Raw genomic sequence first — 24,224 nt, 5'->3', positions numbered from 1 at the left:
CCAGCCTCATCCTCATCCTCACCCTCATCCCATCCCATCCCATCCCATCCCATCCCATCCCATCCCATCCCTCCCATCCCCATCCTATCCCCATTCCCATCCCCATCCCACCCCATTCCCGCCCCGCCGGCGCAGTCAGGGCCCACCCGATCTCTACAGTCGCTTTATTGGGGGTCGGGGCTGCGTGGGGACATCACCGGGACGCGGGGGGACACGGGGACCCCGGGGCGGGAAGGCACGACGGCGTGGGGGGGACCAGGACCCCCGCGCCGCCCCCCCCGTGCTGCCCCCTGCCGCGTCCCTCCATCGCCTCCGCCGGGGCCCCCCCCGGCTCCCGGGCTCCCCCCCGGCTCTACTTGTTCTTCTTGAAGAAGCTGAAGCGTTTCTCCCGCTCCTTCTCCTTCCCCTCGCGGGCGCGGGGGGCGGCGGGGCCCTCGGCGGGCGGCGGCACGGGGGGCATGCTCATGGCCCGCGTCACCCCCTTCCCGCCCGCCGGGGCCCCCCCGGGCCCCTCCCGCGGCCCCGCCGGCACCAGGGCGGCCGCCGCCTGGATCACCCGCAGCCAGGTGCTCATCTCCGCCTGCGGGGACGGGCGTCAGCGGGCGTCAGCGGGCGGGCGAGGGCGTGAGCGGGTGTGCGAGGGCGTGAGTGGGCATGCGAGGGCGTGAGCAGGTGTGTGAGGGTATCAGCGGGTGTGCAAGGGTGTCAGTGAGTGTGCGAGGGCGTGAGTGGGCGTGCAAGGGCGTGAGCGGGCGTGCGAGGGCATCAGCGGGTGTGCAAGGGTGTCAGCGAGTGTGCGAGGGTGTGAGTGGGCGTGCGAGGGCGTGAGCAGGCGTGCGAGGGCGTGAGTGGGCGTGCAAGGGCATGAGCGGGCATGCGAGGGCATCAGCGGGTGTGCAAGGGTGTCAGCAAGTGTGCGAGGGCGTGAGTGGGTGTGCGAGGGTGTGAGCGGGCGTGCGAGGGCATCAGCGGGTGTGCAAGGGTGTCAGCGAGTGTGCGAGGGCATGAGCGGGCGTGCGAGGGCACCAGCAGTTGTGCAAGGGAGTGAGCAGGTGTGCGAGGGCGTCAGCGAGCGTGCAAGGGCGTGAGCGGGCGTACGAGGGCATGTGAGGGTTTGCAAGGGTGTGTGAGGGCATGAGTGGGTGTGAGAAGGCGTGCAAGGGTGTGCAATGGCGTGCAAGGGCGTCAGTGGGTGTGAGTGGGCATGCGAGGGCATGAGCGGGCACGCGAGGGTGTCAGCGGGCGTACGAGGGCGTCAGCGAGTGTGCGAGGGTGTGTGAGGGTGTGTGAGGGTGTGCGAGGGTGTCTGAGGGTGTGCAAAGGTTTCTGAGGGTGTGAGTGCGTGTGAGAGGGTGTGCAAGGATGCGAGAGGGCCTGTGAGGGCGTGCGAGGGCACGTGAGGGCATGCAAAGGCACGCTTGCATGGCCACACGGGCACCGGTGGGGCTGCACATGCAAGGGGCTGTTTGCACGGCTGTTACACGCGTGGCTGCACATGTAAGGGGGTGTTTGCCCAGCTGCACACATGTGTCTGCATGTGCCCTGGTGCTTACACGGCTGCACATGCGTGTCTGCACATGCCATGGTGTTTATACAGCTGCACACCTGTGTCAGCACATGCACTGGTGCTTGCACAGCTGCACACGTGTGTCTGCATGTGCAGTGGTGTCTACACAGCTGCACACACGTGTCTGCGCATGCAGTAGTGTTTCCCCAGGTGCACACGCATGTCTGCACGTGCAATGGCGCTCACACGGCCGCACACGCGTGTCTGCACGTGCACTGGTGTCTACACGGCCGCACACCCATGTCTGCACATGCAACGGCGCTCACACGGCCGCACACGCGTGTCCGCGCGTGTCCCCCCCTGCCCCGCGCAGGGTCTCACCTCGTCCTTGGCCTGGAACAGATACTCCTTGCCGTCGCTCAGCCTGGGGAGGGGGACAGCCCTCAGCCCCCGCGTCCCCCCGCCGCGTCCCCCCGCCGCGTCCCCCCGCCGCGTCCCTACCCCAGCTTGAAGACATGCTTGCGCTTCTTGTAGTGGAGGGCGGGGTGGCAGCGGGCGCCGCGCAGGCTGGCGGGGGGCTCGCCATGGTAGGCCGCCCCGGCCCCCGCGCTCTTGGCGTCCTTGTAGAAGCTGAGGTTGCCCCCCCGCAGGACGCAGTACACGCTCTGCCATGACCTGGGGGGGGGGCACGGCGTGAGGGGGGGGCACTGGGCGCTGGGGAGGGGGCACGGGGCGCTGGAGGGGGCACTGGGCGCTGGGGAGGGGGCACTGGGCGCTGGAGGGGGAACAGGGTGCTGGGGAGGGGGCACTGGGTGATGGAGGGAGCACTGGGTGTGGGAGGGGGCACTGGGCGCTGGGGAGGGGGCACTGGGTGCTGGAGGGGGAACAGGGTGCTGGGGAGGGGGCACTGGGTGCTGGGAGAGGGCACTGGGTGTGGGAGGGTGCACTGGGTGCTGGAGGGGGCACTGGGCGCTGGGGAGGGGGCACTGGGTGCTGGGAGAGGGCACTGGGTGTGGGAGGGTGCACTGGGTGCTGGAGGAGGCACTGGGCGCTGGGGAGGGGGCACTGGGCGCTGGGGAGGGGGCACTGGGCGCTGGAGGGGGAACAGGGTGCTGGGGAGGGGGCACTGGGTGTGGGAGGGGGCACTGGGCGCTGGGGAGGGGGCACTGGGTGGGGCACTGGCCTTGCCCATGTAAGGGAGGGGGCCTGAAGGAAAGGGCGTGGCCAACGGGAGGGCGTGGCCATGGGGGTGTGGCTTCTGGAGGGTGTGTCCCTGTGGGCGGGGTCAGGGCGGTGGCAGATGGGACGTGTGCGACCGGGGTGTGGTGCGCAGGGGGTGTGGCCTGCGTGGGTGTGCCCGAGGAGGGTGTGGCCTGTGAGGGCGTGTCCGAAGGGGGCGTGGCCTCACCTGTTGGGGGCCTTCTTGCCCTGGGCCTCCATCTCGTGCTTGCGGCAGAGGCCGCCCTCCAGGCTCTCGGGGGCCGGGGGGGCGCGGGGCGGCAGCGTGGCCGCCGGGGCGGCGTCGGGGGCCGGGACCCCCCCCGGGCGCCCCCGTGGGGACCCCCCCGGGCTGGGACCCCGCTCCCGCGCCCCGTTGGTCAGCCCCGGCCCCGCCGGCACCTGCGGGGGGAGAGGGGGGCGTGGGTCCTCCCACGGGGGGGCACACAGAGGCGGCCGGGGGTCCCCGTCCCGGCAGGGGGGTCCCGGCATTTCGGGGGGGGGGGGGTTACCTGGGCCGTGGCGCTGTCGGGGCAGATCCCATTGACGGCCGGTGCCTCCGGCTGGCGGCTCTGCAGGGCCGGGGCCCTGGGGGGGGCACGGGGGTGGGCGAGGGGACGGAGACCCCCCTGTCACCCCGGGACCCTCCCTGTGTCCCCCCCACCGTGTCCCCTCTTTCCCCAGGGCCCCGATGTCCCCTCTGTCCCCTCGGGACTTGCGCTGTCTCCTGTGCCCCCCTTTCCCTCCAAGTCCCCACTGCCCCCCCATAGCCCCCCACGACCCCCCGTTTCCCACGTCCCCCGAGTCCCTCCCCGGCACCCCCCAGTCCCCGGTCCCCAGTATCCCCAGGGTGTCCCACCAGGACCCCACGTCCCCCCATGTCCCCCATATCCCCCCCATGGCCCCCACCCTCCCAAGCCCCCCCAGACCTCAATGTTCCCCCCGCATCCCCCCCAGACCCTCTCCACGCCCCCCCGACCTGAATGTCCCCCCCAGACCTCCGCGTCCCCCCCTCCCGTGCCCCGTCCCTCACCGCTGCGGCTCCCCGGTCCCCACGCCGTTCTGGGTGTCGGGGGGCACCGATGGAGGGACCCCCCCAGCCTCAGGCTGCGCCGGGGGGGGCGTGGGCGGCCGCCTCTTCCTCGCCTCCTCCTCCTCACGCCGCCGCCGCTCCTTCTCCTCCAGCTGGGGGGGGGGAGACGGACACGGAGGGGGTCAGCGCCCGCACCGAGCGCGCCGGGGCTCAGCCGGCGGCGGGGTGCCCCCGCCCCGCGTCCCCCCCTGACCGTGGTGAGGCGTTCCAGGGCGGCGAAGCGCTCCTCCCAGGCGGCGGCCGCTTTCTGGAAGCCCTGATGGCGCTTGATGAGGTTCTCCACCTCGGCCACGCTGCCCCCCAGCTCCGCCGAGCGCACCAGGGGCTCCTGGCTGGAGAGCCAGGCCTCCGCCATGCTGGCGTCCCGCCCGAACATCAGCACCTCCAGCACTGCGGGGAGACGGGGACGTGGGGACACGGCGTGGGGACGGGGGGACACGGCGTGGGGACGGGCATCCGGGCGGGCCCCCTTCCCCCTCGGCCCCCCCAGGGGTCCCCCCGACCCCGCGCTCACCGATCTGCAGCCAGTCCATCTTCTCCTTCCAGCGGTCCCCGATGTCCCGGCGGCGTTCCTGCAGCTGGGAGAGCTTCTCCGAGATCTGGGGATGGCGGGGGCTGAGTGCGCAGCACAGCGCGGGGCGGGGGACGCGGGGACGGGGACGGGGAGATGGGGACACAGGGATCGGAGATATGGGGGTGGGGACACAGGGATGGGGACAGAGAGATGAGGATGGGGACAGGGCGATGGGGACATGGGGATGGGGACAGGGGTACAGGGATAAGGACAAGGAGATGGGGATGGGAACACGGGGATGGGGACAGGGAGACGGGGATGGGGACAGAGAGATGGGGATGGGGACACGGGGATGGGGTTGGGGACACGGGGATGGGGACAGGGAGATGGGGACATGGGGATGGGGACACGGGCATCAGAGATATGGGGATGGGGACACGGGGATGGGGACAGGGGGATGGGGATGGGGACACGGGGATGGGGACAGGGGTACAGGGACAGAGAGATGGGGATGGGGACACGGGGATGGGGACAGAGGTACAGGGATAAGGACAAGGAGATGGGGATGGGGACAGGGAGACGGGGATGGGGACAGAGAGATGGGGATGGGGACATGGGGATGGGGACAGGGAGACCGGGATGGGGACAGAGAGATGGGGCTGGGGACATGGGGATGGGGACATGGGAATCACAGATATGGGGATGGGGACACAGGGATGGCGACAGGGGGATGGGGATGGGGACATGGGGATGGGGACAGGGGTACAGGGACAGAGAGATGGGGATGGGGACACGGGGATGGGGACACGGGGATGGGGACAGGGGTACAGGGATAAGGACAAGGAGATGGGGAGGGGAACACGGGGATGGGGACATGCGGATGGGGACGTGGGGATGAGAACAGGGACGTGGAGATGGGATGAGGACACGGGGACGGGGACGCGGGGACGGGAGGGCCCCACCTTGTCGGCGGCGTAGTGGCCCTTGTCGAGCAGCGCGGTGCCCATGGCCACGCAGGCGTCGAAGCTGTCGGCCCGCGCCTCCACCTCCGCCTTGATGCTCTGGTGGTTCTTGATCACCAGGTCGGCCGAGGACACGTCCCTGCGCCGGGGACGGGGGCACGGTCAGTGTCCCCGCGGTGCTGTCGCCATCCCGGCACGCGCCCCCGGTCCCGGCGGCGGGTCCCCCCCTCACCGCGGGCGCTCCTGGCCCTCGATCTGCAGGCGGACGCCGTCCATCCAGAGCAGCAGGTCCCGCACCGCCCGCAGGAAGCGGAACTTGTCGACGGTGTCGAGGAGCAGCCGGCGTCGGCCCTGGCTGCTGCTGCGCAGCTCGGCCCAGGCCTCGCTCACCGCCTGCTCGTGCCGGCGGATGTCGGCCGCCTTCTCCCCGGCGTACGCCTTCTCCAGCCGCGCCGCGTCCTCCTGCACCTGGCGCACCTGCGGGCGCATGGAGGTGAGGCTGTGCCGCGCCCTGCCGCGCCGTACTGCGATGCGTCGTGCTCTACGGTACTGCGCCATGCTGTACCATACAGCGCCAGGCTGCGCCGTGCCGGGCTGCAGTGTGCCGTACTGAGCCGCACCACATGCCACGCTGTGCCACACGGTGCTGTGCCGCGCTGCGCCGTGCCGGGCTGCAGCGTGCTGTGCCGCACCACGCCATGCTGTACCGCACCATACCACGCTGCCGTGCTATGCAGGGCTGCGCCGTGCCGGGCTGCACTGTGCTGTGCCACGCAGGGCTGTGCCGTGCCGGGCTGCAACGTGCCATGCCATGCACGGCTGCACTGTACTGGGCTTCACCATGCTGTGCCACACAGGGCTGCACCATGCGGTGCCATGCAGGGATGCACCGTGCCAGGCTGTGCCGTCCTGTGCCGCGCTGTGCCATGCAGGGCTGCACCGTGCCAGGCTGCACCGTGCTGTGCCACGCAGGGCTGTGCCATGCCAGGCTGCACCGTGCTGTGCCATACTGCACTGTGCTGTGCCATGCAGGGCTGCACCGTGCCAGGCTGCACCGTGCTGTGCCATACAGGGCTGCATCGTGTCGTGCCGCACTGTGTCATGCTGCATCATGCTGCACTGTGCCGTTTCACAGCATGCCACGCCGTGCTGTGCCGTCCCGTGCCGCGCCACGCCGCCGCCCCGCCCCCTGCCACGCCGTCCCCCGCGCCGCACGGCTCACCTGGGCGCTCAGGGCCTGGATGTCGTGCTCGTAGGTGGTGTGCATGCGCTGCATGGCCTCGGCCGTGTTCAGGTCGCGGCCCACCTCGTCCGGCAGCTGCTTCTGCTTGTGCTGCACCTGGGCCAGGGTCTCGCGGGCATCGTGGTAGAACCGGTGCAGCTCGTAGGAGGCCGCCAGCATCTGCGACCGCGTGTCGATCAGCTCCAGCAGGTCGGCCCAGGCCTCGTTCAGCCCGTCCTTCCACTCGGCCACCGTGGCGTTCTCCGAGTGCCCCGCCGCGATCAGCGTGTCCGCCAGCCCGTTGACGCCGTCCACCCGCTCCTGCCCGATGCTGCTCGTGTCCCGCGAGAACTCCCTGAACTTATCCCGCAGCATCTGCGGGGAGGGGACGAGCCGTGTCGGGGACGGCAGGGAGGGGACACGGGGACGCCCCGGCGCCCTCCCGCCCCGTCCCCGCACCGTGACGTGCTCGTAGTCCTGGCCCAGCTCGTGGGAAGCGGCCACCACCTCCCGCTCCGAGATCCACTGCTCCAAGTCGTCCACGTCGCGTTTGAGCTGGCAGAGCCGCTGGTGTTCCTGCAGCGTGGCCCGGCGCTCCTCCGCCAGGTCCTTCAGGCTGGCGTAGAGCTTGTCCACCTGGCCCTGGCGCAGCGTCAGCCGCTCGCTGCGGGCACGGCGCTGTCAGCTCCGGCGGCACCGGGCACCCGCTCCCGGGGAACGATGTGTGCAGGGGTGCGAGGTGGCGGGGGGACACAAGGGCCTCGGGGGACAATGGATGTGGGGATGGGGGTGACAGGGGGGACACAGGGTCCCCGAGGGACGATGGACGTGGGGCTGGGGGTGACAGGGGGGACATAGGGTCCCCGAGGGACGATGGATGTGGGGCTGGGGGTGACAGGGGGACATAGGGTCCCCGAGGGACGATGGATGTGGGGCTGGGGGTGACAGGGGGGACATAGGGTCCCCGAGGGACGATGGATGTGGGGCTGGGGGGGGCAGGGGGACACAGGGTCCCCGAGGGACGGTGGACGTGGGGCTGGGGGTGACAGGGGGCACATAGGGTCCCCGAGGGACGATGGACGTGGGGCTGGGGGTGACAGGGGGGACATAGGGTCCCCGAGGGACGATGGATGTGGGGCTGGGGGTGACAGGGGGACATAGGGTCCCCGAGGGACAATGGATGTGGGGCTGGGGGTGGCAGGGGGACACAGGGTCCCCGAGGGACGATGGATGTGGGGATGGGAGGTGGCAGGGGGGACACAGGGTCCCCAAGGGATGATGCCAGCGGGGATGGGGGTGGCAGGGGGGACACAGGGTCCCCGAGAGACGATGGACGTGGGGCTGGGGGTGGCAGGGGGACACAGGGTCCCCGAGGGACGATGCCAGCAGGGACAGGGGGTGTCAGGGGATGCCTGTCCCCTGTGGAACAATGCCGGCGGACCCAGGGACGTCACCCACCTCTCGGGGTGCCCGCTGGCCACCATGTCACGGCTCTGCACCGAGAGCTGGTGCACGGTGTGGGCATAATCCCGCAGCGCCTGCTCCAGCACCAGGTGCTTGCTGACCATGGCCTGGGCGCTCAGCTCGTCCTGGGGGGGTCACAGTGGCTCAGTGACGGGGAGACGCGGGGCTGGGGGGGGGAAACACCGCCCCCGGGGCCGCACCTTGGCCTTCTCCTGCGACATCATGTGCAGCTCCTGCTCGCCCATCCAAGCCTCGGCCTCGGCAGCGTCGCAGTAGAACTGCTGGGCAGCGTGAGCCCGCTCCAGGCGTCGGTGCCGCAGCTCCGCCTGCAGCCGCAGCTCCTGCCAGGCTTCCCGCAGCTCCCGCACCCGCTCGGCCGGGCCCGACAGCCCCCCGCGCCGCCCCAGCAGCTCCTCCACCCGCCGCTCGTGGCCCTGCAGCTCCTTCTGCAGCGTCTGGGGTGGCGGAGGGGAAGGCACGGGGTGAGCGGGGACGTCCCCCGGGGATGGCGGGACCCCCCCGCAGGGGGCTGCGGCGGCTGCCGGACCCCCCCTGAACCCACCTGGTTCTTCTTTATCAGGAGCTGGACGGAGGGCAGGTCCTTGCCGTGGTCGGTGGACACAGCCAAGGGTCTGCGCTCCTTCACCCACAGCTGGTGGGAGACGGGGGGTCAGGGATGCCAGGGGTCCCCGGGGTCCCTGGGGTCCCCTCCCGAGGCCAGGTGCCCACTCACGATCTCGTCCTCCAGGTCGCGGTTGAACTGGTGCTCCTCCTTGGAGGCCAGGAGCTTTCGGCAGCGCTCCCGCAGCGGCTCCCGCAGCCCCAGGAATTGCTCCTCCACGGCGCGGACCTGCCCCTGCACCTCGGCCGCGCTGGCGTCCTCCCGGCTGAGGGCCTGCGCCTGCGCCCGGATCGCCTCCACCTCCTTCTCCCGCACCGCCGTCTGCTTCTCCAGCATCTGCCCGGGGCGCGGGGCGGGTGAGTGACCCTGTGCCGGGCACTGTCCTGGGCACCCCGCGGTGCCAGGCGCCCTTCCCTGTGCACCCCTATCCCCTGCACCCCATCTCCTGCACCCTGTCCCCATTCATCCCTGTCCCCTGCACCCCTTCTCTGTGCACCCCTGTCCCTGTGCACCCCATCTCCTGCACCCCACCCCTGCTCATCCCATCCCTGTGCACCCCTGTTCCCTGCATCCCATCTCTTGCATCCCATCCCCATGCATCCCCGTCCCCATGCACCCTGCTGTCCCCTGCACCCCTTCCCTGTGCCCCCGTCCCTGTGCACCCCATCTCCTGCACCCCACTCCTGTTCATCGCATCCCTGTGCACCCCTGTTCCCTGCACCCCATCCCCGTGCACCCCCTGTCCCCCTGCACCCCACCTCCTGCACCCCATCCCTGTGCACCTCATCCCCCTGCACTCCCATCCCCTGCACCCCGCAGACCCCGTCCCCGCGCCGGGCCGGACCTGCTGCTTCTTGAGCAGGATGTTGACGCTGGTCAGGTCCTTGCCGTAGTCGTCGGAGCGCAGCTGGGCGTGCACGCTGGCCAGCCAGCCCCGCAGCGCCGCGCAGGACTGGGCGCACAGCTCGGCGCGGTTGGCGTCGAACAGGCGCCGCGCCTTCGTCCGCGTGGTCGACTCCAGCTCGTCCCACAGCCCCCGCAGCGCCGCCAGCTTCTCTGTCACCACCGTCCCCAGCTCCGGCTTCGCCGATGCCAGCTGCTGGCCCTCCTGCCGGGGACGCGGGCATCAACGGGGGCCGTGCTGGGAGGGGGGTCCTGGTGCCCCGGCCCCGCCCCGGCCCCGCCCCAGCCCCACCTTCTCCATCTTCTCCAGCCAGCCCTTGTTGGCGGCCAGCTCGGCCGCGAAGGCCTGGTGCTTCTGCCACTTGGTGTGCAGGTTGCGGGCCTCCTCGTAGGAGACGTCCTGGGCCGTCAGCATCTTCTCGTTGATCCAGAGCGTGAGCTGCCAGGGGGAGAGCAGGGACGGGGCCGTCACACTGTGCTGGCTCCACCCCATCCCATCCCATCCCATCCCATCCCATCCCCTCCCCATCCCACCCCATCCCCTCCCCTCCCCTCCCCTCCCCTCCCCTCCCATCCCATCCCATCCCATCCCATCCCATCCCATCCCATCATCCCACACTCACCTCCTGCCCATCCTGCAGGAACCGCTGCAGCTCCCAGTTGTCCCGCAGCCGCCCCAGTAGCTCCTGGGCCATGTCCCGGTTCCTCCGGTGCCTGCGGCGAGGGCGGGGGGTGAGGGCTGGGCCAGGGACCCCAGCGCCGGGGCTGGGCCGCGGATTGGGGTCCCCTCACCTGCTCTCCACCGAATCTACCGTCTCCTGCACCTTGTCAGCATGGAGGCTGCCCTCGGCTACCAGCTTACGGCCGGTGGCCACCAGCCCCTGGACGCGTTCCCCGTTGGCTTCCATGGTGGCCATGAAATCCTCGTGCTTCTTGACGGAGGCCTCAGCTCCCGGCAGCGTGCTGGGCATCTCCGTGTGCGACAGGGCGTATTCCTGTGCAGAGTGATGGAGCAGGCGTCACCGCCGCCCCTCCGGCACCCAGGGGTTCCCCCCACCGCCGGCGCTGCCGGCTTCACCTCCCCAGCCGCTCACCTGGGTGCTGAGAACACCCTCGACCTGCTTGGAGTCACGGAGGAAGAGTTGGAAGGCGAAGGCTTGGGAGAGGAGGTGGTGGCGGTTCTCCCACATCCTCCCCAGCTCTTCCCAGCCCGTGTCCAGAGCCTCCAGGCGCTGGTGCAGAAAGACATGCTGCGCGTCCGTCTGTCCCTGCGTCACCTCCCGGCCCACGGCTCGCGTGCTGCGGTAGTCGTCGCCGTAGTGGGCGATTTCCTTACGGATGCTCTCGTGCTGACTCAGCAACCGTTCGGCCTCGACCAGGGTGGCCGGCACGTCCTCGGAGGCCACGGCCGTCTGGGTGCGGGATAGCCAGGCCTGGAAGGCGGCCAGGTCCCGCAGGAAGCCCTGCAGCTTGCTGGCCTCCCCCAACGACTCCTCGCGTCGCCGCAGGCTGCGGCACAGCTCGTCCCACACCGCCTCGATGGCCGACAGCCTGGCCAGGATGGCGGGCGCCTGTTCCGGGTGTTCGGCCGCCAACTTCTCCGCCTCGGCTCGTAAATCCCGCACCTTGCCCTGGATGGCTTCCAGGTCGCGCTCCATGCCCGAGAGCTTGCGCTGCAGGGCCATGACGCCGGCCAGGTCGTTGCCCAAGCCCTGCGTCGACTCGATCACCTTCGTCTTCTCCCGCATCCAGGACGTGGTCTCGTTGCACTCCAGGTGGTAGTTCTGGATGTTCAGGGCCGACGTCAGCGCCTCCTTCTTCTGGTCGGCCAGCGCGCGGAACCGCTCCCACCTGCGCCGCAGCGGGGTCGGGGGGGAAACGCGTCAGCCGGCACCGCGCACGGAGCCGCCCGCCCTGCCTGCAGCTGCCTGGCCGTCCTGCCTGGAGCATCCCTGCCTGGAGCACCCATCCCTGCCTGGAGCACCCATCCCTGCCTGGAGAACCCCTGCCTGGAGCACCCATCCCTGCCTGGAGCATCCCTGCCTGGAGCATCCCTGCCTGCCTGGAGAACCCCTGCCTGCCTGGAGCACCCATCCCTGCCTGGAGCACCCATCCCTGCCTGGAGCATCCCTGCCTGCCTGGAGAACCCCTGCCTGCCTGGAGCACCCATCCCTGCCTGGAGCACCCATCCCTGCCTGGAGCATCCCTGCCTGCCTGGAGAACCCCTGCCTGCCTGGAGCACCCATCCCTGCCTGGAGCACCCATCCCTGCCTGGAGCTGCCCTGCCTGCCTGGAGCACCCATCCCTGCCTGGAGCACCCATCCCTGCCTGGAGCATCCCTGCCTGCCTGGAGAACCCCTGCCTGGAGCACCCATCCCTGCCTGGAGCTGCCCTGCCTGGAGCCCCCTGCCCGCCCGCAGCGCCCTGCCCGCAGCGCCCGCTGCCCACCTGGCGTTGAGCTGCTCGCGGGTGGCGCGGATGCTCTCCTGGTTGCGCTGGTCGGTAGCCAGCAGCTGGTCGGCGATGCGGTTGACGGCGGCCACGCGGGACGCCAGGTTGTTCATCTCCGGCTCCAGTGTCTCGAAGCTGCGGGCAGGGAGCGGGGACGGGGGCTCAGCGCCCGCCGGGGAGCTGTGCCGCGCCGCAGGGGGTCCGGTGCCGGCGCTCACCGCTGCTGCACCACCTCCAGGTCCTCCAGCTTGTCGGGGACGTGCATGGCGTGCAGCCACTGCTCCTTCTCGCCCACCCACAGCCCGCAGGCGTCCGCCTCACTGCGCATGGTGTAGAGGCTGAGAGCGTCCTGCAGATCCTGCCGCCGCCGCTCGGCTCGCGCCGCCAGCTCCTGGTAACGCTGCTCCAGCGCCGGCAGCCGACCGGCCACGTCGGGAACGTCGGCGAAAGCGGGAGGCAGAGCGCAAGCCTGCTCGTGCAGGGCGTCGATGGCGGGGCGGTGGCTCCGCACCTCTTCCTGCACCTCCCGGTGCTGCCGGGCCAGGCTGCGGGTGGAATATTCGTCGTGGCCCAGCTCGGGGCTGGACGCCAGGCGCAGGGCGTCCTCCAGCCAGGCCTCCGTGTCCGCCGCCTCCGCCTGGAACTGGAAGAAGCCGGCGGCTTCCCGCAGGCGTCGCTCGCGCTCGGCCGCCAGCTCGGCCAGCGCCCGCCAACGTCCTTCCATCTCCCGTACCCGCTCGGCCACCTCGGCCGCCCCCAGCCGGCCCTCGGCCGCCAGCCCCCGGCCCCGGGCCAGCGCCTGCTCCAGCGGCCCCGCGCGCCCGCTCAGCTCCCCGCGGAAGGCGTCGTGCTGGCTCAGCAGGCGCAGGGAGCTGGTCAGATCCCGGCCGACGTCCTCGGAGGAGAGGAGCCGTTCCTGCTCCCGCATCCAGGCTTCTTCCTCCCCGGTGTCCCAGAAGAATTTCCAGAGCCGCCGCGACTCTTCCAGCCGAGCCCGGCGCTGTCCCGCCAGCTCCACCAGCTCCCGGTACCGCAGCTCCAGCGTGGCCACGCGCTCGCGCACCGCCGCCGGCTCGCAGGGCTGGTAGCCTGCGGGGACCCCCGACAGGTCCCTGAGGGGGCTCGGGGTGCACCGGCTACCCCGGGGGGCTGGGGGCCAGCCCAGGGTTGGGGGTCAGGGCCCATCCTGGGGTTTGGGGGTCCAGGGGGCACCGGCCGCCCTGGGGGGCTGGGGGCCAAGGTCGGGGGCTGTCCTGGGGTCTGGGGGTCTGGGACCACCCCAGGGTTTAGGGGTCCGGAGTCACCAGCCATCCCGGGGATTTGGGGGTCTTGGGGGCCGCGGGGCACCCTGGCCGCACTCACCCTCACCGGGCACGGCGAATCGCTGCGCCGCGGCGCTGATGGCCCGCACCCGCTCTGCCTGCGCCGCGATGTCGGCCTCCACCAGCGCGTGGATCTGCAGCAGGTCGTCCACCCCGTGCAGGTGCTTCCCCAAATCCTGCGACTGCAGCCGGCCCTGCCGGACCCCGAGCGGGGGGAACCGGCGGCGTCAGGACCCGGCCGCCGCGTCCCCGCCGATGCCGCCGCGTCCCCGCCGATCCCACCGCCACGCCGGTACCTTCATCTCCTCCATCCAGTCCATGAGATGCGCCAGGTCCTGCAGCATCTTCTGCAGCTCCAGGTGCAGCAGCAGCCGCTCGCGGCGGGCGGCCACCAGCTGCCGGAGGAAATCCCAGAGCCGAACCACGTTGTCGCGGCGTGTCAGGACGCGGCGGATGTCGTGATAACGCTCGGCCTCCAGCTCCGCCGCCACCGCGCTCACCGCCTGCACCCGCTCGCTGTAGGCCACGATGTCCGTCTCGATGGCCTCATGTTTCCGCACCGCCGCCTCCACCGCCGACATGTCCGTCCCAAAGTTGTCCTGGGGGGGATGGCCAGACGTAAGGACGGGGCAGGGGCCGGCCCCTGCGTCCCCGGGGACCCTCTGTCACCCTGGGGTCGGTGAGGGGGGTCGTGGGGAGCGGGACCCCCAAACACCGTGGGTCCCCAGGGTCGGTGGTGGTGGGGAGTGGGACCTCCAAACACCGTGGGTCCCCAGGGTCAGTGGGGAGCGGGGAGTGGGACCCCCAAACACCGTGGGTCCCCAGGGTCGGTGGTGGTGGGGAGTGGGACCCCCAAACACCGTGGGTCCCCAGGGTCAGTGGGGAGCGGGGAGTGGGACCCCCAAACACCGTGGGTCCCCAGGGTCAGTGGCAGCGGGGAGTGGGACCCCCAAACACTGTGGGTCCCCAGGGTCGGTGGTGGTAGGGAGTGGGACCCCCAAACACCGTGGGTCCCCAGGGTCGGTGGCAGCGGGGAGTGGGACCCCCAAACACCGTGGGTCCCCAGGGTCGGTGGTGGTGGGGAGTGGGACCTCCAAACACCGTGGGTCCCCAGGGTCGGTGGCAGCGGGGAGTGGGACCCCCAAACACCGTGGGTCCCCAGGGTCGGTGGTGGTAGGGAGTGGGACCCCCAAACACCGTGGGTCCCCAGGGTCGGTGGCGGTGGGGAGTGGGACCCCCAAACACCGTGGGTCCCCAGGGTCGGTGGCGGCGGGGAGTGGGACCCCCAAACACCGTGGGTCCCCAGGGTCGGTGGCGGCGGGGAGTGGGACCCCCAAACACCGTGGGTCCCCAGGGTCGGTGGGGAGCGGGACCCCCACCACGTGGGTCCCCAGGGTCATTGGGGGTGGCGGAGGGGAGCGGGACCCCCATCGGCCTGGTCCCCCCGCCGGCCGGCACCTGGGAGACGAGGCGCTGGTTCTCGCTCAGCCAGGTCTCCCTCATGGCCGCCTTACGGTCGAACCGCGCCGCCAGCTGCTCCAGCTTCTCCTGCCGGATGAGCTCGGTGCGCAGCGCCAGCTCCCGCTCGTGTTCCGCCTTCTCCAGCCGCTCCCAGGCCTGCCGAGACGACTCCCCGTCAGCCCCCCCGGCACCGCACCGCCACCGCCACCATCCCCGTCCCCGTCCCACCTTGTTGATGTCGGAGATGAGCTTCCCCTCCCGCGGCACGTAGACCTTCTGGTTGTTGGCCCGCATCCGGCTCTGGACAGTGAAGAGCAGCACCTCCAGGTTCCCCTTCTCCATGAACCTGGGGGAGAGGCGCCGCTGAGCCCCCCGGGACCCCCAGCCCTGCCGGGGCGCGGGGGGCCGGCGCGGGGGCTCACTTGGGGGGCTTCTCGACGGTGCGGTAGGTGTTGAAGGCCTGGAGCTGGTTCTGCACGCCGGGCAGCGCGTTGGCCAGCTGCCGGTCGTTGAGGGTGAGGATGGTCTGCTCGATCCAGCCCAGCAGCTCGCCCGCCAGCTCCTCGTACTTCCCCACCAGCTCCTCCGCCTCCCGCGCCGCGTCCAGCACCTGTGCCACCGTCCGTCTGTCCGGCTGCCGGCCCCCGCCCGGCTCATCCCGCCAGCCATCTGCCCGCCACCTGCCCGCGCTCCGTCCTGCCGGATCCCTGCCGGGCCACTGCCCGGCCGTCTGTCCAGCCCTCCGTCCGGCGTCCGCCTCCTCCCTCCTGCCCTCCCGCCGGCCGGCTGTCTGTCCGTCCATTTGGGCACCCACTCGGCTGTCTGTCCGTCTCTTCTCTCCCTCCCTCTAGCCAGCCGTCCATCTGTCCATCCATTTGGGCTCTCGTGTACCTATCCGTCCATCTCCTCTCTCCATCTGTCTGTCTGTCCATCCCCTCCACCTAGCTGTCCATCTCCCCCCTTTCCCCGTCTGTCTGTCCATCCGTTTGGGCACCCATTTGGCTGTCTGTCCGTCTCCTCTCTCTCTCTCTTCCTATCCATCTGTCTGTCCGTCCATCCCTTTGTCCTCCCCTCCACCTAGCTGTCCATCTCCCCCCTCTCTCCATCCGTCTGTCCATCCCTTTAGGCCCTCATTCACCTTCTTCCTCCATTCATCTGCCCCCCGTTCACCTCTCTGCCCATCTCTCCCTCCCTCCAGCCCTCCGTCTGTCCGTCCGTCTGTCCGTCCGCCCCCTCCGCCCCGTCACCTTCCCGATGCGCTTCCCCTCCACCGCCAGCGCCTTCATCTTGGAGAAGTAGTGGTAGAAAGTGGCCACGTAGGTGATGATGGACTTCTCGTCCGGCTGGTCCACGTTGACGTCTGCGGGGAGCGGAGCGGCAGGGGTGAGCGCAGCCGGCCCCCGCGGCCCCCCGCGCCCCCCCGCGCCCCCCACGCCCCCCCGAGCCCCCCGGCCCCCCCGGCTCCTCCTCACCCTCGGGGTCCAGCAGCTTGGTGAGGCCGAGCTCGCGCTCGGCCAGGTTGAAGGCGCTTTGCAGGTTGTAGTGCGCGTTGCAGCGCCGCAGCGCGTCCATGTCCACCAGGTCCGGCCTGGGCAGTGGGAGAGCTTTAGCCCCACGGCGCCTGCCCCACAGCCTGCCCCACGGCCTGCCCCGCGCCCCACATCCCCATCCCGCACCCCACGTGCTGCGCCCCACGGCCCGCATCCCGCATCCCACGGCCCGCATCCCGCATCCCATGCAGACGTCACCGTGCGCCTCACGGCCCCTGCCCCACGCGGACGTCACCGTGCGCCCCACGGCCCCCGCCCTCTGCCCCACGGCCCCTGCCCCACGCGGACGTCACCGTGCGCCCCACGGCCCCTGCCCCACGCCCTCGCTGCCGTGCCCCACCTGTGCTTGTGGATGATGGCGTTGAAGGCCAGCCCGTCCCGCCAGCTCGTGGTGAAGTTGTGCACGTTCACGTTCGGGTACCTGCCAGGCGCTGGAGTCAGGGCTCAGCCTGGGACCCCCAGGACCCCCCAGGGCCCCCCAGGACCCCCCTGGGACCCCCTGGGACCCCCCGGGACCCCCTGCTCCACGCTCACCCCGCCGTCTTCATCTGGCACCAAAGCAGCAGCGCGTCCTTGGCCGACTTCTTCTCCTTGTTGTCCTCCGTCTCCACGCTGATGTCCTGGATCTGGGGGGAGCAGCGCGGGGTGAGTGGGGGCCCCCGGACCACCCCACGGCTGGGGACGGGTATGGGGGGGGGTCCCGGGTCGGGCAGGGGGCTCCAGGGTGGGGGTGCAGACCCACAGCGGGTGCAGAGAGCCCGTAGTGGGTGCAGGGACCCCCACAGTGGGTGCAGGACCCCCGTGGCAGATGCAGGGACCCCTGCAGTAGATGCAGGGACCCCCACAATTGGTGCAAGACCCCCACGGTGGGTGCAGGGACCCCGCAGTGGGTGCAAGACACCTGTGACACATGCAGGGACCCCCGCAGTGGGTTCAGGGACCCCCATGGTGGGTGCAGGAACCCCACAGGAGGTTCAGGGCCCCCCATGATGGGTGCAGGACCCCCGCGGTGGGTGCAAGACCCCTGTGGCAGATGCAGGGACCCCCAGGGTGGGTGCAGGGACCCCCGCGGCAGAGGCGGCGGTACCTGGAAGCGGAGGATGATGGTCCAGACGAGGCCGAGGGTGAGGCGGTGGTTGCCGTCCACGATGTCGTGGGAGCCCACGTTCTCCAGGTGCACCCGCTGCTCCTTGAGGAACTGCAGCGCCTTGTCCACGTTCTCCAGGCAGTGGATCCGCATCCGGCCCTTGGTGGGCTTGGGCTGGAGGGGGCAGGGGCAGGATCAGGCCCCCTGGAGCACGGGGAGGGGGGCCCGGGGGCTGGGGGGCCCAGGGAGGAGGTCCTGGGTGTGGGGGTCCCAGGGAAGGGGGTGCCTGGGGGCCCTAGGGACGGGGGTCCTGGGGGCTGGGGGGCCCAGGGAAGGGGGTGCCTGGGGGTCCCAGGGAAGGGGTCCTGGGGGCTGGGGGTCCCGGGGAGGGTCACCTGGGGTGCTGGGGTCCCGGGGAAGGGGTCCTGGGTGTGGGGGTCCCTGGGAAGGGGTCCTGGGGGCTGGGGGTCCCGGGGAGGGTCACCCAGGGTGCTGGGGTCCCAGGGAAGGGGTGCTCAGATGCCAGAGACCTGGGAAAAGGGGGTGCTGGAGAAAGGGGTGCCTGGGGGTCCTGGGGAAGGGGTCCTGGGTGTTGGGGTCCCGGGGAAGGGGGTGCCTGGGGGTCCCAGGGATGGAGGTCCTGGGTGTGGGGGTCCCAGGGAAGGGGGTGCCTGGGGGTCCTGGGGAAGGGGTCCTGGGTGTTGGGGTCCCAGGGACGGGGGTCCCAGGTGTGGGGGTCCCAGGGAAGGGGTCCCAGGTGTGGGGGTCCCAGGGAGGGTCACCCCAGCGCTGGGCTCCCAAGAAAGGGACAGCCAGACACCGGAGAGCCAGGGAAGGGGGTCCCTGGGGGTGCCCATGGGGGGGTGCCCGTCGCAGGGTGGGGGTCCCCGCTCACCAGCTGCTCCCCCGAGAGCACCTCCAGCAGGCGCAGCAGCATGCGGCCGTCCCGCAGGTCGCTGTACAGGTCCCCCAGCCGGCAGGTCCCCCGCGCCAGGTGGGAGTTCACCCACTTGGTGAAGGTCTTCTTCTGCACCGCCTCGCGTTCGTCTGGGGGGGGGGGGAGGTCAGAGACCCCCACCCCCGGCCGGAGACCCCCACCCCAGCCGGAGATGGGGGGCCAGGACTCCCAAGCCAGGGCAGCACCGTGAGACCCCCCCCGTTTTGGGGCAGCACCGGTGGGACCAGCGAGCCAGGTAACGCACCCCACAGCTGAGGGGGGGGGTCCTGGGGGTCCCCCCCTTTCCTCTGCCCCCCAACTCAAGGGACCCAGGCATCCGGGCCCCCCTGATGGAGGGGGGGGGGTGTCTGGGGGGGTGCTTGGCTCCCCGCGCCAGCCGTGCCCGGCGCCGGCCCCTGGATTAGCGGTAAGAGGATTTGGGGCCGGATTGTGGGGGGCCACAGGGGGCTGGGGGGGGATTGGGGGGTTTTGGGGGGCCTGCAGGGGGGATTGGGGGGGTTCTGGGGAGGCTATGGGGGGGACTGGGGGGTTTTGGGGGGACGCAGGGGGCTGTGGGGGAGATTGGGGGGTTCTGGGGAGGGTATGGGGGGGACTGGGGGGTTTTGGGGGGATGCCGGGGGCTGTGGGGGGGATTGGGGGGGCACAGGGGGCTGTGGGGAGGATTGAGGGGTTTTGAGGGGCTGCTGGGGGGATTGGGGGGGTTTTGGGGGGCTGCTGGGGGGATTGGGGGGTTTTGGGGGGCCGCAGGGGGTCTCGGGGGGCCGGGGGAGCTGCAGAGCCCCGTGCCCTGGGACCACCCCGGGCTGGAAAAGCCAGGAGGTGCTGGGGGTGGAGGCACACGCGTGTGCGCCGCGGAGAGGGACCCACCGCCACGCACACGCGTGTGCGCCGCCAGCCAGCGCGCGGCAGGGTGGGCGAACACGCATGTGCCGTCAGGCGTGCGAGGCCTGGCCCGGGCAAACACGCCACCCGGTCACGCGAGCGGCCGGCCACGCGGGATGACGGCGCACACGCGTGTGCAAGCGTGGAGCTGCACCCAAAGGTGAGGAGGGGACCCCGGCGTCCGCACCCAGGCCCCCTCCCCGCCCCGGGGGGACCCCGGCGTCCGGGGGTGTCGGGCGTCGCCCCGCGGCATTTGGGTGTGCCGGTTTCGGGGTGCGGGTGCGGTGGTTTCAGGGAGGTTCGTGGGAACCTGGAGGGATCTATAGGGTCGGGGGGGGGGGAATCTATAGGGTCGGGGGGGCAGAACTGGGGGGGCAGCTGCAGGGTCTGGGGGGGACCCAGAGGGACCTGTGGGGTGGGGGGGCACCTGCGTGGCCTGATGGGGCACCTATAGGGCCTCAAGGGACACCTATAGGGCCTTGGAAAAAATCTATACGGTCCAGTGGGGTCTATAAGGCCTGGGGGGCAGGGTCTATAGGACCCGGGGGTGGTCTATAGGGCCTGGGGGGGGGTCTGTAGGGCCTGGGACACGTCTGTAGGGCCCGAGGGGGTGTCTATAGGGCTGGGGGGGTTCTACAGGGCCCGGGGGGTGTCTATATGGTCCAGAGGGACCCATAGGTCCAGAGAGGACCCTGGAGGCACCTGTGGGGTTCCCCATAGGGACTGGGGGGAGCCAGGCAGGATCTATAGGGCCAGGGGAGACTACAGGGACGGGCGGGGGGTGCCTATAGGGTCCGGGGGGGCACCGCCGGGGACTGGGAGGAGCTGGGGGTGACCCCCAGGCTCTGGGGAGCCCTATAGGAGCTGGCGGCACCTATAGAGGTGACCTACCAGGGGTCACCTATAGGGACCGGGGGGGGGGGAGAGGAAGTTCGGGGGGCACAGAGGGACCTGGGGGGGCACAGAGGGATTGGGGGGGCACAGAGGATTTGGGGGGGGCACAGAGGGATTTGGGGGGGGGGCACAGAGGATTTGGGGGGGGCACAGAGGGATTTGGGGGGGGGCACAGAGGGATTGGGGGGGCACAGAGGATTTGGGGGGGGCACAGAGGGATTTGGGGGGGGGGGGCACAGAGGATTTGGGGGGGCACAGAGGGATTTGGGGGGGGGGGGGCACAGAGGGATTGGGGGGGCACAGAGGGGGCCTGTGGGGACGGGGGGGACCCAGGGGGACTGGGGGGGACTCGGGGGGCTCCCGCAGGGACGGGGGGTCCCGGCACGGAGCGGGGGTCCCCGTCCCCCCTCTCACCTTGGAGCTGCTGGAAGCGTCCCTCCAGGACGCCGGGGCCGGCGGCGGGGCCGAAGCGGGGGGCTGCGGGGGGCGCGGGGGGCGGCGGGCCATGGCGGGGGGCGCGGGGGGGGGGGGGCCCGGGGGGGCCGGGGGGGGCTGGGCGCCGTGGCGGGGCTGCGCGGGCGGGGGCGGCCCCGGGAGCGACGGCAAAACGGGTCGGGCGGCTGGGCGTGCGCGCGGGCACGCGTGTGCAGGCGTGCGGGCGTCGGCGTGTGCGCGTGCACGGGCGGCTGCGGGTGCCTGTGCACACGCGTGTGTCTACGTGTGCACGCGTGCGCGCCAGTGGCGGCACGTGTGTGTGCGTGCGGCTGCAGGTGCCTGCGTGCACGTGTGTGCACGTCCACGCGTGCGTGTGCACGTGTGCATGTAGCTGCAGGTGCGTGTTTGCATGTCCATGCGTGTGTGTGCACGTGTGTGTGGCTGCAGGTGCCTGCGTGCACGTGTGTGCACGTCCCTGCGTGCGCGTGCATGTGCGTGTGTGACTGCAGGTGTGTGTGCGCACGTCCACGCGTGTGTGTGCATGTGCATGTGTAGCTGCCGGTGCCTGCGTGCACGTGTGCGCACGTCCACGCGTGTGCGTGCACGTGTGCGTGTAGCTGCAGGTGCGTGTGTGCCCATCTGAGTGCATCCATGCGTATGCGTGCGCACACGCGTGTAGCTGCGTGTGCACGTGTGTTCAGGCGTGCGTGCGTGGCGTGCATGCAGCTGCGTGCACGTGTGTTCAGCTGCGTGTGCGTGGCGTGCACGCACCTGTCTGCTCGCGTGTTCACAGGCGTGTGCCTGCGTGTGCACCTGCCTCCACGCGTGTGCGCACCCCGGGGGGGGTCGGGGGGTGCGGGGGGGGGGGGTCCCCAGGGCCCCCCCCTCCATCCTCCTGCCCCCCCCCCCTGCTTTTTAGGTGCCCCCCCCGTTTTAGGGTGCCCCCCTCACGTTTTGCGATGCCCCCCATGGTTTTGGGGTCCCCCCATCTTTCGGGGTCCCCCCTTTTGGGATGCCCCCTCCTGTTTTAGTTTCCCCCCCCGTTTTGGGGTGCTCCCCACATTTTGGGTGCTCCCCCATGTTTTTTTGGGTGCTCCCCCCATTTTTTGGGTGCTCCCCATATTTTTAGGTTGCTCCCCCTGTTTTTAGGGTGCTCCCCCCATTTTGGGGTGCTCCCTCATGTTTTTGTGGTACCCCCCCGTTTTTTGGGGTGCTCCCCTCCTTTTTTTGGGCACTCCCCCTGTTTTTTGGGTGCTCCCCCAGTTTTGGGGGCGCTCCCCCTGTATTTTGGGGTGCTCCCCCAGTTTTTAGGGTGCTCCCCTTGTTTTTGGGTGCTCCCCCCTATTTTTTGGGTGCTCCCCCTATATTTTGGGGTGCTCCCCCCTGGCTTTTGGGGGCTCCCCATGTTTTTGGGGTGCTCCCCCCATTTTAGGGTGCTCCCCCCTATTTTTTGGGGTGCTCCCCCTGGTTTTTGGGTGCTCCCCCCTGTTTTTAAGACCCTGGGGTCCCCTCCCTTCCCCCCCCCCCCCCATTTTTTGGGGTGCCCCCTACCCGCCAGCGCCTTGATGCGGGAGCGCTCGAAGCGCCGGGCCGAGCTGCCTTCATGGTCGCCCTCCTCCTCCTCCTCCTCGGCCCCGTCCCAGCGGTTGTTGACGTCGCCGTACTGCCGCTGCAGCTCCAGGCTGTCGTAGGCCGGGGGGGACAACATGGCCGCCCTGGGGGGCCCTGTCACCTGGGGGGGGTCCTGTCACCCTGGGGGGGGGTGTCCTGTCACCTTGGGGGGGTGTCTTGTCACTTGGGGGGTCCTGTCACTTGGGGGGGTCTTGTCACCTTGGGGGGGGGGGGGTCCTGGCACTGGGGGGAGCCCAAGGGGGGGACGTGGAGGGGGACAGTGCAGGGACATTGAGGGGGGGCGGTGAAGGGCACGTGCAGCCTGTGAGGGACCCCCCAACCCAGGAGGGACCCCCAAACCAGGACGGACCCCCCCAAACCAAGAGGGACCCCCCAGACCGCGAGGGACCCCCCATCCTCTCTGGGGACCCCTGACCCCCCCAGGGACCCCCCCAATCCTCTCTGGGGACCCCGACCCCCCCAGGGATGTCCCCATCCTTCCTAGGGACCCCTGACCCCCCGAGGACCCCCCCAATCCTTCCTAGGGACCCCTGACCCCCCCAAGACCCCCCAATCCTTCCTAGGGACCCCTGACCCCCCAAGCCCCCCCAAGCCTCTCTGGGGACCCCGACCCCCCCAGGGATGTCCCCATCCTTCCTAGGGACCCCTGACCCCCCCGAGGACCCCCCAATCCTTTCTGGGGACCCCCGACCCCCCAAGCCCCCCAAGCCTCTCTGGGGACCCAGACCCCCCGAGACCCCCCAAATCCCCTCTGGGGCCCCCTGCCCCCCCCCCGGCCCCCCCCCATCCTCCGGTCCCCATCCCTGTGCCGGGGGGGGGGGTGTCCCGTCCCCGGGGGGGTCCCCACCCCCGTGCTGGGAGGGTCCCATCCCGGGGGGGGGGGCCGTCCCCATCCCCGGGGGGTCCCAATCCCGGTGCCCCCCCCCCCCCCCCCGCGCGTGTCCCGCCCCCCCGCGCCGGCCGGCACTTAATGCTCTTAGTGCGGGGATCAGCGGCCGGGCCCCCCGCGCCCCCCCGCGCCGGGTCCCTCGGGGGGGGCTGGGCATGCGGGACACGAACACGCGTGTCCGGGGGGGGGGGTCCCAGCAAGGCCCCGCAGCGCCGGCGGGACAAAGCGGGGGGGGGGGGGGGACACGGAGGCGGGGGGGGACACGGGGAGGGGGGAAACGGGGACGGGGAGGGGGTCACGGACACGGAGGGGGGTCACGGACACGGGGGGTGGGGTCACGGAGGCGGGGGGGGGCCCTGCCCGGTGCTGCGGGGTGCGGAGCGGCTGCCGCAGTGCCGGGGAGACCGGGAAGGGGGATGCGGGGCTCGGGGGGATGCGGGGCCGGAGCGCGGGGGGATGCGGGGCTCGGGGGGGCCCGGGGGGGTCCCTCCCGGTGTGTCCCCCCCCCTCCCGGCCTGTCTCTGTCCCCGCCGCCCCGGCCCGGTCCTACCTGCGCGCTGCGGTGGCGGAGCGGGCTGAGGCCGCGGCAGCTCATCACACCCGCGGCGGCGCGGCCGGGAGGGGCGGGGCCAGCGTGGGGGGCGGGGCCAGCGGGGGGGCGGGGCCACGGAGGGGGGAACACCGGGGGGAGGGGGCTGCCCCGCATCCCCCCGCCGCCGTCGCCATGGCAACCCCCCGGGCGGCACCGCCCCCCCGGCCCGGTTGCCATGGCGACGGTTCCGCTGGCCCCGCCCAGGGGAGGGGCGCTGCCCCCGCCCGTTGCCATGGCGACCTGCCCCTCCCCTGGTGGGGGTTCCCTGGTGCCCCCTCTCCTCCGCGCCGCCAGGGGGCGCTGGCGGGAAGGGGGTGTGGGGGGGGCGACATGGCGGACGCGGCCGTGCGGGAGGTGCGGGGGGGCCGGGGGTCCCCAGAGAGGATGGGGGGGTCCTGGGGGGTCGGGGGTCCCTAGGGAGGATGGGGGGGGGTCCTGGGGGGTCAGGGGGTCCCCAGAGAGGATGGGGGGGGGTCCCTGGGGGGGCCAGGGGTCCCTAGGGAGGATGGGGGGGTCCTGGGGGTCCCTGGGCGGGCCGGGGCTCCCCAGAGAGGATGGGGAGGGTC

The 24,224-nt window shown here is 71.4% G+C and overlaps 1 protein-coding gene across 2 annotated transcripts; it reads right to left on the bottom strand.

The window, feature by feature from the left end:
• Nucleotides 1–283: 283 nt before the first annotated feature.
• SPTBN2 (spectrin beta, non-erythrocytic 2) lies at nucleotides 284–23,699 on the bottom strand. Of its 2 annotated transcripts, XM_087735309.1 has the most exons (36): nucleotides 23,617–23,699; nucleotides 22,097–22,260; nucleotides 18,272–18,423; nucleotides 17,377–17,550; nucleotides 16,824–16,915; nucleotides 16,630–16,710; nucleotides 16,212–16,327; nucleotides 15,987–16,099; nucleotides 15,162–15,349; nucleotides 14,968–15,085; nucleotides 14,737–14,895; nucleotides 13,575–13,877; nucleotides 13,319–13,472; nucleotides 12,175–13,045; nucleotides 11,954–12,091; nucleotides 10,600–11,356; nucleotides 10,298–10,500; nucleotides 10,129–10,219; nucleotides 9,798–9,944; nucleotides 9,447–9,710; nucleotides 8,714–8,938; nucleotides 8,543–8,632; nucleotides 8,181–8,435; nucleotides 7,975–8,105; nucleotides 6,976–7,180; nucleotides 6,517–6,891; nucleotides 5,527–5,771; nucleotides 5,295–5,433; nucleotides 4,333–4,417; nucleotides 4,012–4,208; nucleotides 3,759–3,910; nucleotides 3,238–3,313; nucleotides 2,916–3,127; nucleotides 2,009–2,182; nucleotides 1,889–1,931; nucleotides 284–580 (listed from the first exon to the last, which is right to left on the bottom strand). In XM_087735309.1, exons 2-36 carry the CDS (start codon nucleotides 22,251–22,253, stop codon nucleotides 353–355), a joined length of 7,110 nt encoding a protein of 2,369 aa, XP_087591435.1. In that variant the 5' UTR covers nucleotides 22,254–22,260; nucleotides 23,617–23,699; the 3' UTR covers nucleotides 284–352. The 2 variants fall into 2 exon arrangements, with proteins under 2 accessions (XP_087591435.1, XP_087591436.1); XM_087735310.1 differs by lacking the exon at nucleotides 23,617–23,699 and having other exon boundaries at nucleotides 22,097–22,290.
• Nucleotides 23,700–24,224: the final 525 nt, after the last annotated feature.

Source organism: Nipponia nippon, unplaced genomic scaffold (genome assembly GCF_047370975.1).
Source record: "Nipponia nippon isolate SJK-2023a ecotype South Korea unplaced genomic scaffold, ASM4737097v1 scaffold_55, whole genome shotgun sequence".
Classification (NCBI taxonomy): Eukaryota; Metazoa; Chordata; class Aves; order Pelecaniformes; family Threskiornithidae; genus Nipponia; species Nipponia nippon.
This window is presented reverse-complemented; position numbering and strand designations above follow the sequence as displayed.

What these genes read in the sequence shown, in the direction of transcription:
- SPTBN2 (XM_087735309.1), bottom strand. Translation starts at nt 22,253, where the DNA reads ATGTTGTCCCCCCCGGCCTACGACAGCCTGGAGCTGCAGCGGCAGTAC. An exon ending in CTGGAGGTGGTGCAGCAGCG is followed by an intron (nt 12,092 to 12,174) that starts GTGAGCGCCGGC and finishes CCCTGCCCGCAG; the next exon opens with CTTCGAGACACTGGAGCCGG. An exon ending in GGCAAGAAGGCCCCCAACAG is followed by an intron (nt 2,183 to 2,915) that starts GTGAGGCCACGC and finishes CCCCCCCCCCAG; the next exon opens with GTCATGGCAGAGCGTGTACT.